At 43.7% G+C, this 12,766-nt stretch overlaps 2 protein-coding genes across 4 annotated transcripts in view; one reads left to right on the top strand and one right to left on the bottom strand.

Moving 5' to 3' along the window:
• The window catches only part of SUPT20H (SPT20 homolog, SAGA complex component), a 148,324-nt gene extending 141,591 nt beyond the window's left edge, over positions 1-6,733 (top strand). For 2 of the 3 annotated variants that reach the window (XM_068267089.1, XM_068267090.1), the window contains 2 exons: positions 1,234-1,337; positions 6,244-6,733. In XM_068267089.1, coding sequence (XP_068123190.1) covers positions 1,234-1,337; positions 6,244-6,378 — 239 coding nt within the window. In that variant the 3' untranslated portion in view covers positions 6,379-6,733. The remainder of the gene's footprint in view (positions 1-1,233; positions 1,338-6,243) is intronic. The other variant, XM_068267091.1, reaches the window with a different exon arrangement.
• EXOSC8 (exosome component 8) overlaps positions 6,650-12,766 on the bottom strand; it is a 30,152-nt gene continuing 24,035 nt past the window's right edge. Inside the window, exon 11 of the mRNA XM_068267092.1 lies at positions 6,650-6,861. Within this exon, the coding sequence (XP_068123193.1) occupies positions 6,746-6,861 (116 nt within the window). The 3' untranslated portion in view covers positions 6,650-6,745. The remainder of the gene's footprint in view (positions 6,862-12,766) is intronic.

Raw genomic sequence — 12,766 nt, 5'->3', positions numbered from 1 at the left:
ACAATGCTCTTGGCAGGCCAAATTGATCTGACAAGCTGATTGCTGCCTGAGGCGTCAGGGGTACATCACTCCTGTGCCACTAAGATGGCCCCCAGTCCCCGCCCCCTAAGCTTAACCATTTAACGGATCCCAAACACCCATGTTCTATTTTGTTGATAACCTCATGGCCCAAACCTAACGTACCCTGAGACCCTTATGCCACTCCTAACTCTATCTTACCCTGATCCCCTCTTTACAGCCTGGCATTGCACAGCAGTTTTTCAGACACTAAGGTGGCTGCTGTTGGATTCCATTATCCATACGTAAATACTAGGGTTGTTTCCTAAAGTCATTTAATGTTGAATTATTGGTGGTACAACTAAACTACTCTGTGAGGTTGGCTAAATTGACTTACCTCTACTCTACAAACACATTGGTTGAATGAGAACCACTATAAAGGATTTTTCAGTGTAAGCCACTGACCCTGCTAGCTTTGTGCAGTTGGAACAGTACAACTCTGTGCAGCTGTTGATCCCACCAACCTCCCCCCCCCCCCCCCCCATCAACATTTGATCAATATTTCCATCAGTCCACTGACTGATATCCTTATTTTTAACCTAGTAGCAGCTTCAATAGTGTTATCTAGTTTGAGATAAGAGCGCTACTTTTGGCTTCAGTCAGCAGAACTCGTGCTGTAAATTCTTGGAATGCTTTGATCTCTCTTTCTGCTATCAGAAAATATAGAAACTGATAGCAGAAGTACTTGGTTATTGTCTCACAGTGCCCCCTAGTGACAAGTGGCCATAAATACACATTACAGCAGTACGAATTAAAAGCAAGGAAATAGAACAAGAAATAAAAACGTGCTAAAATAAATTGGCCTGGAGCACTCGCAAGCCTAAAGGGTTAAATGCATTGTACTCAATAATTTTTAGCTATCTGATTGATTAAAAAACTTGAGGCCTTTAGCGCAGAACAGCACCCAATGTTCCATTGATCTCTTATTGTTGGTTGTTCGTCCTCGAATAGCCACAGTTCTTACCTCAGGGGTCAGTAACAGTCATGTCACACTCCTTGTATGTTGGCTTTTTCTGATGAATTCACTCACTGTGCCAGCAGCTCCAGGAGACTGATATTGTGACTAACCTGCTGTAATTATAGACAACCCAGACCAGTTTTAGTCTCTGTTTAATCCTATATTGACCTTCACTGTTGCCGTTTGACCTGCCTACTTTCCCCTTCTCCTCTCTATAGTGTTACCCCAGCTCAGCTCTACTGTGACTAGACCCGGGCAAAACCGCCCATACCAGAACCTCTCTCCTGCCTTACAACTGCAGCAGCAAAAGCCACATATACAAGTAATCCACAACAGATGGACACTGCAGCAAAGAAAGGAAATCTATATGTTATTACTGTAGTGTACGGATTATAGAGCCATGCTTACCCTTATACATTAAGCATATACTTAAAGCAAAATAAGATTTGTGTATTCCCAGAATTAAGGCAAGTGCATGCTGCAACCCCTAATAAATGCTGCATGTGGGGAACTCCTAGACCTAGCTTTTATAAGAGGTTGGGTTGAAAAAAAAAAGACATATGTCCATAGAGTTCAACCAGAAGGTATGGTACTAGCATAACACTATTCCCTATTCCCTTACATATCCCAGCTGATCCAGAGGAAGGCAAAAAAAACCCTTACAAGGCTTGGACCAATTAGCCTTAAAAGAGAAAAAATCCTTTCCATCTGATGGCAGGTGGCAGTCCGATAAAATCCCTGGAACAACACTGCCAGGGATTACCTAGTAATTATAGCCATGCTATAATACAAGCCCTCTTTAAACCAGATATAGAGTTTGACTTAAAGGACAACTGTAGTGAGAGGTATGTGGAGGCTGACATACTTATTTCCTTTTAAGCAATACCAGTTGCCTAATGATCCTCTGCCTCTAATACTTTTAGCCATAAACCCTGAACAAGCATGCAACAGATCACTACTGCAGCCAAATAGATCAGCAGGACTGCCAGGCAGCTGGTATTGTTTAAAAGGAAATAAATATGGCAGCCTCCATATACCTCTCGCTACAATTGTCCTTTAACTACTTCCTATGGTAATACAGTTCACATTGTATCCACTATTACTGTAGGTTGTCTTCTGCCACTGTAAGGTTATTTAGCACACCTTGTCAATTGTACACAGGAGTGTCTATGCAGCACATAGGAGAGCAGCTACCACAATGTACTGGTTTTATATTCCAGATACCTACCTGTATGCATAGACAGTCTCAGACTCGCACTGATCAGGGTCCTTGACTTCTGACTTGCACAGCAGCTGAGGGTCAGGTCTCAGTCCCTTTTGAAAACTACTACTCAAATTAAATCCATTCAACACTGTGTTTTGGGACAGGATCTATTTAATTGATAGGGTTGCTGAAACAGCAGGAGATGATACAACATTTGGTCCCTTCATTCTGGGAACAATTGTTTTTTACAAAGACTTTGGGTACTCTCAGCACCTGAGATTTCATTGGTAGAGAGGAGACGGTTAGATACTAGTGGGAGAGGAATGTAGAAAAAAAAAAAAAAAATATATATATATATATATATATATATATATATATATATATATATATATATATATATAATCTTTTTTTTCCGTTAGGAAGGAAGGGTGTTAAGGTCCGTGGGCTGCTGGACATAGAAGGGGAGTAGTTTGTTAGAAAGGAATACATATTAGAAGGATGGAGTTGCTGGGAAATGGAGAAATGACGCAGCACAATCCGAAGATAAATTCACACATCGTTTTTTTTCCCCACCCGACAGAGACAATGTTTAATGAACACAAGTCAACAGGTCAAGTTTGTAGGATTCATTTGCCTACTATAGTCCCATGATCTACAAATCCTGAGAAGCACTCCCCCCCCCCCCCCCATTTTAAATTTAAGCACGGTGAGCATCATTTTACTGAGAGAAGTCAAGAATAGTATCAGTCTTCATAAAATACTAAACCCTAAACATAAAGCTATAAACTGTTCATTTTCCCAGTAGAAAAAAAATGAGGGCTGTGGCCCCGCCCCTGCATGCTCACACGCTAGAAGTGCATGTGCAATGCCATGAATCACACTGCTTTGCAATGAGCTTTCTCGCCTCGTTTGAAAAAAATGTCCTCCTGGTACGGCTTGCTCGGTACACACCATACAATTTACTGTTGGAAAAAAATCTATCTGGCAGGTGAATCTAGCATAACATTTTATCAGATCCAGTGCAAGGACAATTGGAGCAATTCTGAAGCCATTGCTCAGAATGCTTCATCTAAAGCCCCCTCTACATAATTTTCCGGGCACGATCGATTGGATCTAATTCGATTAAATCCGACATGTCCGATCAGGATTCTATTGATTGTGTGATCGATTTTGGCTAGTTTTCAATGCAAATCGATCACACGATCGATCGAATCCCGATCAGACGTGTCGGATTTAATCGATCTAATCAAATTCGGTCGGTCACGCCTGGAATTGAATGGTGTAGAGGGGGCTTAAGGAACTGCTCCATTACTCCTAGCACTTTTTTTTTTTTTTTTTTTTAAACCCTGCCCCAGTGTTCACATTTCATGTAACTTACCCGAGGCTTCTTTCAGCCCCCTGTCCAGGTCCCTCTGTTCCTCTGAAAGCTGGCTGACTGAGCTAGGCACAGGCTATTGCAAGCGCAGAACATGTCTGGCCATGGAAGCCTGATGGAGGAGGCGCATGGCTCGGCCACACATGAAGCTTTAGGAGGTTACATCGGATAAAGGGAGCAGTGCGGAAAAACAGTGAGGCACCTAAAGAACTACAGGGGGCTGGAAGAAGCGCTAGTTAAAGGGAAGGTTCAAGCAAAATAAAAAAAGAGTTTCACCTACCTGGGGCTTCTACCTGCCCCATACAGCCATCCTGTGCCCTCGTAGTCACTCACTGCTGCTCCAGTCCCCCGCTGGCAGCTTGACGACCTCGGAGGTCGGCGGGACGCATTGCGTAAATTTTTACACATTCCCGCTAGTGCAGGAACATTAACACATACATTTTTACGCATTACTGGTTCAACGCATTGAACCAGTAACGCGTAAACATGTATGTGGTGATGTTCCTGCACTAGCGGGAATGTGTAAAAATGTACGCAATGCGTCCCGCCGACCTCCGAGGTCGGCAAGCTGCCAGAGGGGGACTGGAGCAGCAGTGAGTGACTATGAGGGCACAGGATGGCTGCATGGGGCTGGTAGAAGCCCCAGGTAAGTGAAACTCTTTTTTTATTTTGCTTGAACCTTCCCTTTAAGTTAAACTGGCCAAATGACTTTCCCTTTCAGGCTGAATTCATACTGTGCACGATGCATGAACTACTGGACATACATGTTATTGCAAAGTTAGAGTAATGTGATCAGTTACAATGCAATACTGTGAACAGCCCCATAGAATTGTATGGGCAGTGACTTCACAGATGCAGTGTGAAAGGACCCCAAGGCCCCCTTACCAAGTTTTCTGATCCGCTTCTCAGGGAACTGTACTTGCATTTTTGCCCAATCAGGTCAGTTAGCTCACTAAAAAAGAAAAATTTCTTCTGTGGGCCCCTACAGTGGCAATTACCCAGAGAGGTGTACAGATAAAACAATAAAATACCAACAAAGGTAGAAGGATAGGGGTCATTTACCACCCATAGGCCAAATCAGTGTTGCATTTCAGTTTTAGTGCTATGGCATGATTTACAATATTTATTTATATAGCGCTGTACAGAGTATATTGTCTTGTCACTAACTGTCCCTCAGAAGGGCTCTCAATCCAATCCCTCCCATAGTCCTATGTCTATGTATGTATCCTGTAGTGCAATGTTCCCCAACCCTGTCCTCAGGACCACCAACAGTGCATGTTTTGTGGAAATCCACAGAGGTAGGTAATCAGCTCTGCTGAGACACAAATTACCTCACTGTGCATCTTTGTGGTTTTCTGCAAAACATGCACTGTTGGTGGGCCTTGAGAATAGGGTTGGGGAACTCTGGTGTAGTGTATGTATCATAGTCTAGGGCCAATTTATGGGGAAGCCAGTTAACTTATCTGTATTGTAGTAAACCAGTAGAACAGAGGAACCAAATACCTCTCCCACTGAAAATGGGTAATGTAATAGAAAAACATGTATTAGTACTCCCAACAAGGTTGCAATCTTGTTGTACTAATACATGTTTTTGGATGACATTACACATATATATTTTTTTTTTTTTTTTGGAGACTCTGTTCTACTGGTTTGCTACAGTTTTGAGTCCAGCGTCAGTAGAGGGGTCTATCCCCTATCTTCCTTCTGTATCTACAAGGAGCAACATCTTCTTAACTACCTGTGAGGGGTCTAAACGCCCCTCTTGCTTGAATAGTGGTTGCCTAATCTAGTAACCCAATTTTGTGAGTATACAATTAATTTATTTTACAATCCACTCAAGTGTCATGGAAATATTACACCATAAGGAGCCCTTTATTTTCTCACTAACTTATCTGTATGTTTTTGGGATGTGGGAGAAAAACAGAGTGCCAGCAGGAAACTACCACAGACGTGGGGAGAACATACAAACTGCAGATATTTACAAAAAAATCTGATATGAGGGGGTTGCTGAAGGGTAAGTAGATTAGCAGTTGAGACTACAGTAATGTGCAGCATTTAACAAGAACTTTTTATTAAAAACATTGTCCTGGATTAAAAATTCCTAGGAACCCTGCATTCAACCAGTCACACCACCACTAATCCACCTGTCTGCCCCCAGTCTTTGCTTTGTGTTGTGCTGCTGTAAAACAAATAATTCAATGCTACGGATCCATTGCCTTTCTTTGCTGCCAGCTATTCCCGACAGCTCTTGTGTTGGACAGCCAGGAAGCCACGTGTGCATGCTGAAGGTATAGCACAGTGATGGCTAACCTTGGCACTCCAGCTGTGACAAAACTACAAATCCCATCATGCCTCTGCCTCCCCGAGTTATGCTTAGAGCTGTCAAGAGTATTGCAATGCCTCATGGGACTTGTAGTTCCACCACAGCTAGAGGGCCAAGGTTAGCCATCACTGGACTATAGCAGAATGCAAGCCATTTTAGTAAATAAAAAGGATGCCAGTCTGATTTGCGGTTGCTATGGTACCACTGATGCTGCATGACTTCTCACACGCCTGTGCCTGTACGGATGCTGTGCCTCCTGTGCTTAACGCCTTGCTATGGTTTACAGCGATTAACTTTGTTTCTCTTTCTCCCTCCTGTGTTTGCAGTGGCAATTCTTGCAACATCAAATGCAGCAAATGGCTATGGGAGCAGCACAAGCACCACAAGCGCACCTGCCTCATTCCGACAGCCAATCAAGAAGTAGATCAAGACGACGCTCCGCCACCGATCCAAAATCCTGAGATCATCCTTCACCAGCAACAGGAGAGACGCTCACCTGAACACATCAGCCAACAAATGCCTTCTCTGTTAATTTAACACGTCACTCCCACATCACTAACGATCTTCGTGTAGAGGTGATAGTCAGTGGACCGTGCGTTCCAATAAGTGGTTCTAGAGATTTTACCCAGGGGAAGAGGTTTTTAGTGGGTTTTAAGCAGCTGTAAAGTACAAGCCACCCTCGGTGTGTATAGACTGATCATGTGACTGTATAGAAGACTCTATACACATAACAAAATTTACTGTTTTATTAAGTACAAAAAGGAAAAAGTGTGCATCACTGTAACAAATACATCTTTTTACATATACATTTTACAACCAACGTCTCCTTTATTCCTTGGGGACGCTGAGCAGGACTTGATCCAGCAGATTCTGGACCGCTTTGTGTCTGGTGATGGCTCGGCTGATGCAATCCTGAAGCTTTTCTGCAGACAGAGCGCTGCCACCTGGTGGATGAGGAGAGAGGGAAGCCGCTTAATTGCAGGCATTAGGGGAATGTAGTGGAATATTAAAGTGATCATCTATTCAGAAGATATGTTACCTGAAAAGTACAACAATTTATAATGGTGGGGGTAGAATGGTATAGAACAGTGATAGCTAACCTTGGTACTCCAGCTGTGACAAAACTACAAATCCTATCATGCCTCTTCCTCCCGAGTTATACTTAGAACTGTCAGAATATTGCAATGCCTCATGGGACTTGTAGTTCCACCACAGCTGGAGTGCCAAGGTTAGCCATCACTGGCCTAATGCCACAGCTGTTACCTGCAGGGCTGTGAAGTTGGAGTCGCTGGTTTCATAAACGGAGTCTGATGATTTTTGTCCTACATTCATAGCAGGTGCCCATCATTTTGATGCAGGGTGAGCTGAATGACAACTCACTCTGCTTGCACACAAATTCCCAGCGGCTTGATTTACTATTCCCCCTCCGAGTCGTAGAAACTCTGAGGGAGATGTAATTCAGGGTCTGGCAATAACCGGGTCCTCATATTACCTGTACACGGGGCATGGACTATAGCATTGCTGCTATAGCCGCGCTGAACTCAGGCGACATGCTGTGTGTGCCGTGAAGCCCTGCCTTGTTTCAACTCCACAGCCCTGAAAAATATTAGACTAAGGAGTCAGAGTAATTTTAGGTACCTGGAGTCAGTAGTTTCACTTACTTGGGAGTCTGATTTTTGTACTGACTCCACAGCCCTGGTTACCAGAGTACAACACCAACTGTAACCAAATCACAGTCCTGCCATCATGCTTCCATGTATTAGAAGGCTTTAGCTCCCAAATGGCACTGAATCGTGGCACCATCTGTTTTTACTATGTCTATATGCTATAATACTTCACCAGGTATACCATAGGTCAGTGCTGCCAGCATCCATGCGCCCTACAGTACAGTACCGCTACTAGGCGCAACATATTGTTCACATGCCGGGCCGAGGCATAGGCTGGAGAGGCTCCAGCCTCAGGGCGCAGTGTAGGAGGGGGCGCACAATTCATTCAGCTGTCATTCCTAATTGTGTATTAAGCAGAGAGAAATAAGAAAAGGGGATACATAGCAGTGACTGCAAGCCAGATAACTAGATATTAAAGAGAATCTGTATTGTTAAAATCGCACAAAAGTAAACATAGCAGTGCGTTAGGGGACATCTCCTATTACCCTCTGTCACAATTTCGCCGCTCCTCGCCGCATTAAAAGTGGTTAAAAACAGTTTTAAAAAGTTTGTTTATAAACAAACAAAATGGCCACCAAAACAGGAAGTAGGTTGATGTACTGTATGTCCACACATAGAAAATACAACCATACACAAGCAGGCTGTATACAGCCTTCCTTTTGAATCTCAAGAGATCATTTGTGTGTTTCTTTCTCCCTGCAGTTCTCATGCACTGAAGTTTCAGACTGCTCTTTTTTCTCCTGCAAACAGCTTTGCCATTGTCTGTAATTCTTCAGTATGTGAAAGCCCAGCCAGCTCAGAGGACGATTTATCCAGCTTGTAAAAGATAAGAGAGAAGAGAGAAGCTGCTCTAATCCTAAATAATAAACAGGCAGTGTGCAGAGAGGGGCCTGGAAGCGGGAATTCATAGCAGAACCACAACACTGAAGAACTTGGCAGCCTTCCAGACACAGGCTGACAAGTCTGACAAGGGAAAGATACATTGATTTATTACAGAGACTGTGATAGCAGAAAGTGCTGCAGTAAGCCAGAACACATTAGAATAGCTTTTGGAACTTGTAGGATGATAAAAAACAGGATGCAATTTTTGTTACGGAGTCTCTTTAAGGTGTTGGAGAGGTTGTGGGCCCTGTGGCACCTCTTAGTCTAATAGCAATCAGTGTGTGACGGCTGGGGTGGAGTGATGGAGGGGCGCAGTTTGGTGTATCAGCCTTGGGTGCTGGAGGACCCTGTCCCGCCTCTGTTCACATGAACTGTAGTTACTTGAAGGATTAGCTTTTGAGAGGGATTCCCTTCATCACAACCTGAGCACACAGACTCCCCCCTCCAAACCCTCATATAACATAAAAACAAATCATGCCTGCGAGGATGTTGATAGTGGTAGAGAAAAATAATCATAACTTCTTCATATGGAAATCATTTGGGGGGGGGGGTGTCAAATTTTACCGAGTGATTCTAAAGGAATGCGCATCATTTTTCAGCATTCCTTCAAAGAGCAACTGTTCTGAAAATGCTACAGGCATTGTGTTTGATTTAAAACAACGCTATAGTGGAATCACTCCCATAGGGTCCCATTGTCCTATCGCTTTGTCGATCGCCGGTGTTCAGCAAGCACACTAAATGCATTGCTTAGCTTAAAGAGTCTGCTGCCTCGCCGCTCTTCCCTAGTGTTTAACGTTGTACAATTGTGCATTCATACATTACCTGTCCTGTGTCTCCTCCGTCTTCCAAATCCGCCACTCTTCCATTAGCCACATACACTCCTCTGGCACGGCGTGTAATGTCACGCGCAGGCGTGCAATGCACCAGCAGCATGTATGTGGCAAATGGAAGAGTGGCGGATTCCGACAACAGACGGGCACCGCGACAGGTAATGTATAAATGCACACGTACATTTATACACTGGGGAAACAGCGCCGGGGGGGGGGTTTCGTTCATCGCTCAACCAGATATCTCTTGCCGTTACCGTCGTGCACCCGAACGAGCAAGTCTGCCCTACATCTTGCAGCATGCCCGACCGATTCATGCAACCAATTTCTGAAGCTGGTATTGTTTAAAACTGAAAAAACATATGACAGCTTCATACAGCTCAACTAATTTTGACGCAATGCTGCACCAATCATTTGAGAGAGTTTACCTGAAAATAGGCAGGGTTTATGACCTCAGACTATGCCACAATGTAGAGCAGCATGTGCTACTGGAGAGGATCTATTTCAGCCACCAAACTGGCTGAAGGCACCACACACTAAGGTATTTCTGCAATAGGAAAGCAAAGCTGACGTTCATTGTAAGGAATCTATCATTTGTATTAGGTTTCGGCTGAGAGAAAGCTTTTGATCTGATAACGGAAGACATTTCCTACAGCAGATAATTTTGAGGTGCTACAAAATTCCCTATACAATATTCTCGGCATCTTTTGCGGAGGGTCACTTTAAAAAATAGATTATCTTAAAGCACACCTGACCAGAGGCAAAGCTACCTAAGGTAATCACAAAGGTACATGCTATATCCACATCTCCAGCCAGGAGATGTACTCGCATTGAAGGACTACATCTCCTGGCAAGCATGGTAGTAGTTGGTGAAACGCAACACCACCATGGGGACCTGCATGTCTGCTCTTTAGAAGATGTAGATCAAAATGGAAGTCCGCACCACCTCTTTAGGATAAATCTTTGTTTTATTAGTATGAAAAGCACATTAAAAAGAACCAGTAGGCAAGACAGTCTGCTGTTTCGGGCTCCTGCCCTTCTTCATGTTGCCAGGTTCTGAATACATGTTCAAACACATCACATATATATACACAAGAGCAACCAATCAGATTCAATATTCTAATAGGAGGACCTGATGGGGAACTGCTCATTTAAATATGACACTCCGCCTACCCATGTATCTCTATGGGACATCAGTATCCATTATGAAACACTGGGCATATAGATTAAGGATCTCAGTTTCACCTCATGCAAAATAAATATGAATGCAGGTAATATCCCCAGATGTATCGCAAAGTTCCCCTGGCTATAGATCGCCTTCGCCTCATTCAAAAAGTGTATCACCAGTTTGTAAACAAACTTCGTGATACCTGTCCAATCAGAACGCTACACGCGTCCGCGTCACGGACCGCAACACACCCATATCACGTGGATGCCTCAGCCGGCCAATCAAAGATAGGTACGCGTCAAATGACGCTTATGACGCGGCCAAACGTACGCATGACCAGACATACCAATCAATTGGACCATGCGTAATGCGTCAACCACTCTCGCGGTATTGATGCGGCCGTACAGCCGCAAAAAAGACGCCTGTTAAATGCCGGATAAAAGTACGCAATGTTAATGCAACCATGCGAACGTGCAAAAAACGATTATTCAATAAATAAGCAATACCGATACGGCCATGCGAACGCGCAAAAACGCCGATCAGAAGTCAAAATAAAGACACAAAAGCTCACCCCAGGCAAGACACTGCTATGTCAAAGGGGAGAATGTGTGTCACAACCACATGCAATTTGGGGAAGCAAATGCGATAATATATAGCCAGAAGAACACACATAACTCTATTAATGTGTGGAGGCGATCGAGCATTATCTTTTTGCATATTCTGATTATGATGATGCCCAGAGGTCATTCTTGGTCAATATGTTGAATATTATTTTGAGGGAGAATTATTTTCTTTTTAATGACAGTTTTTATCTGCAGTGTAGGGGTACGGCCATGGGGTCGAGTGTGGCCCCTGTATATGCGAATCTCTATATGGGCCTCTATGAGGAGGCCCTTGTGTATACTTCCCCACTTTTTTCCCGACATGCACGGTGTTGGTTTCGCTACATCGATGATGTCTTGTTTGTGGGCGGGGCCACACTTGACCCTTTTGGAATTTATTGACTCGCTGCATGAGAAGTGTCATGAGATTAAGTTGACCGCCAATTTTGACCTCGAGGGCATCTCGTACTTGGATAATAAGATATACAAGAGAGACGGTAAATTGCTTACTGACTTGTACAGGAAGCAAACAGACCGCAATGCCATTCTGCATTTTAGCAGCTTTCATCCCAGACATATGGTTAACAACATCCCGGGAGGACAGTTTCAGAGAATAAACAGGATTGTCAGTGAAAAAGATAACCAGGATACAAGACTTGCTGAGATGGTGGGTAGGTTTAGACAGAGAGGCTATCCAGACAGAATACTTAATGAACAACTACAGAAACAATTGAATAATCGTTTTTTGCACGTTCGCATGGTTACATTAACATTGCGTACTTTTATCCGGCATTTAACAGGCGTCTTTTTTGCGGCTGTACGGCCGCATCAATACCGCGAGAGTGGTTGACGCATTACGGTCCGTGACGCGGACGCGTGTAGCGTTCTGATTGGACAGGTATCACGAAGTTTGTTTACAAACTGGTGATACACTTTTTGAATGAGGCGAAGGCGATCTATAGCCAGGGGAACTTTGCGATACATCTGGGGATATTACCTGCATTCATATTTATTTTGCATGAGGTGAAACAGATCCTTAATCTATATGCCCAGTGTTTCATAATGGATACTGATGTCCCATAGAGATACATGGGTAGGTGGAGTGTCATATTTAAATGAGCAGTTCCTGATCAGGTCCTCCTATTAGAATATTGAATCTGATTGGTTGCTCTTGTGTATATATATATGTGATTTTATCTGATTGCCATCTGGAGTCAGGAAGGAATTTTTCCCATTTGGGGCTAATTGGACCATGCCTGGTGGGGTTTTTTTCGCCTTCCTCTGGATCAACAGGGGTATGTGGGGGACGGGCTGGAGTTGTACTTTGTACTGGTTGAACTCGATGGACGTATGTCTTTTTTCAGCCAAAATAACTATGTAACTATGTGATGTGTTTGAACATGTATTCAGAACCTGGCAACATGAAGAAGGGCAGGAGCCCGAAACAGCAGACTGTCTTGCCTACTGGTTCTTTTTAATGTTCTTTTGATACTAATAAAACAAAGATTTAGCCTAAAGAGGTGGTGCGGACTTCCATTTTGATCTACTACTACTACTCTCTGTGGTATCCGGAGACAAGCCCTGCACACCTCATCCCCCTTTCTTCTGATTAAGGGTGGTGTGCCAGAAGAGTGTGATTGGCTCTTTCTTACGTTTGCTCTTTAGAAGATGGCAGAGCACCAAGATAAGTAATGTTTGCCAAA

This window comes from Hyperolius riggenbachi, chromosome 2 (genome assembly GCF_040937935.1).
Source record: "Hyperolius riggenbachi isolate aHypRig1 chromosome 2, aHypRig1.pri, whole genome shotgun sequence".
Lineage (NCBI taxonomy): Eukaryota > Metazoa > Chordata > Amphibia > Anura > Hyperoliidae > Hyperolius > Hyperolius riggenbachi.
Note: the sequence above shows the minus strand (reverse complement) of the source record. Positions and strands in the feature narration are given on the sequence as shown.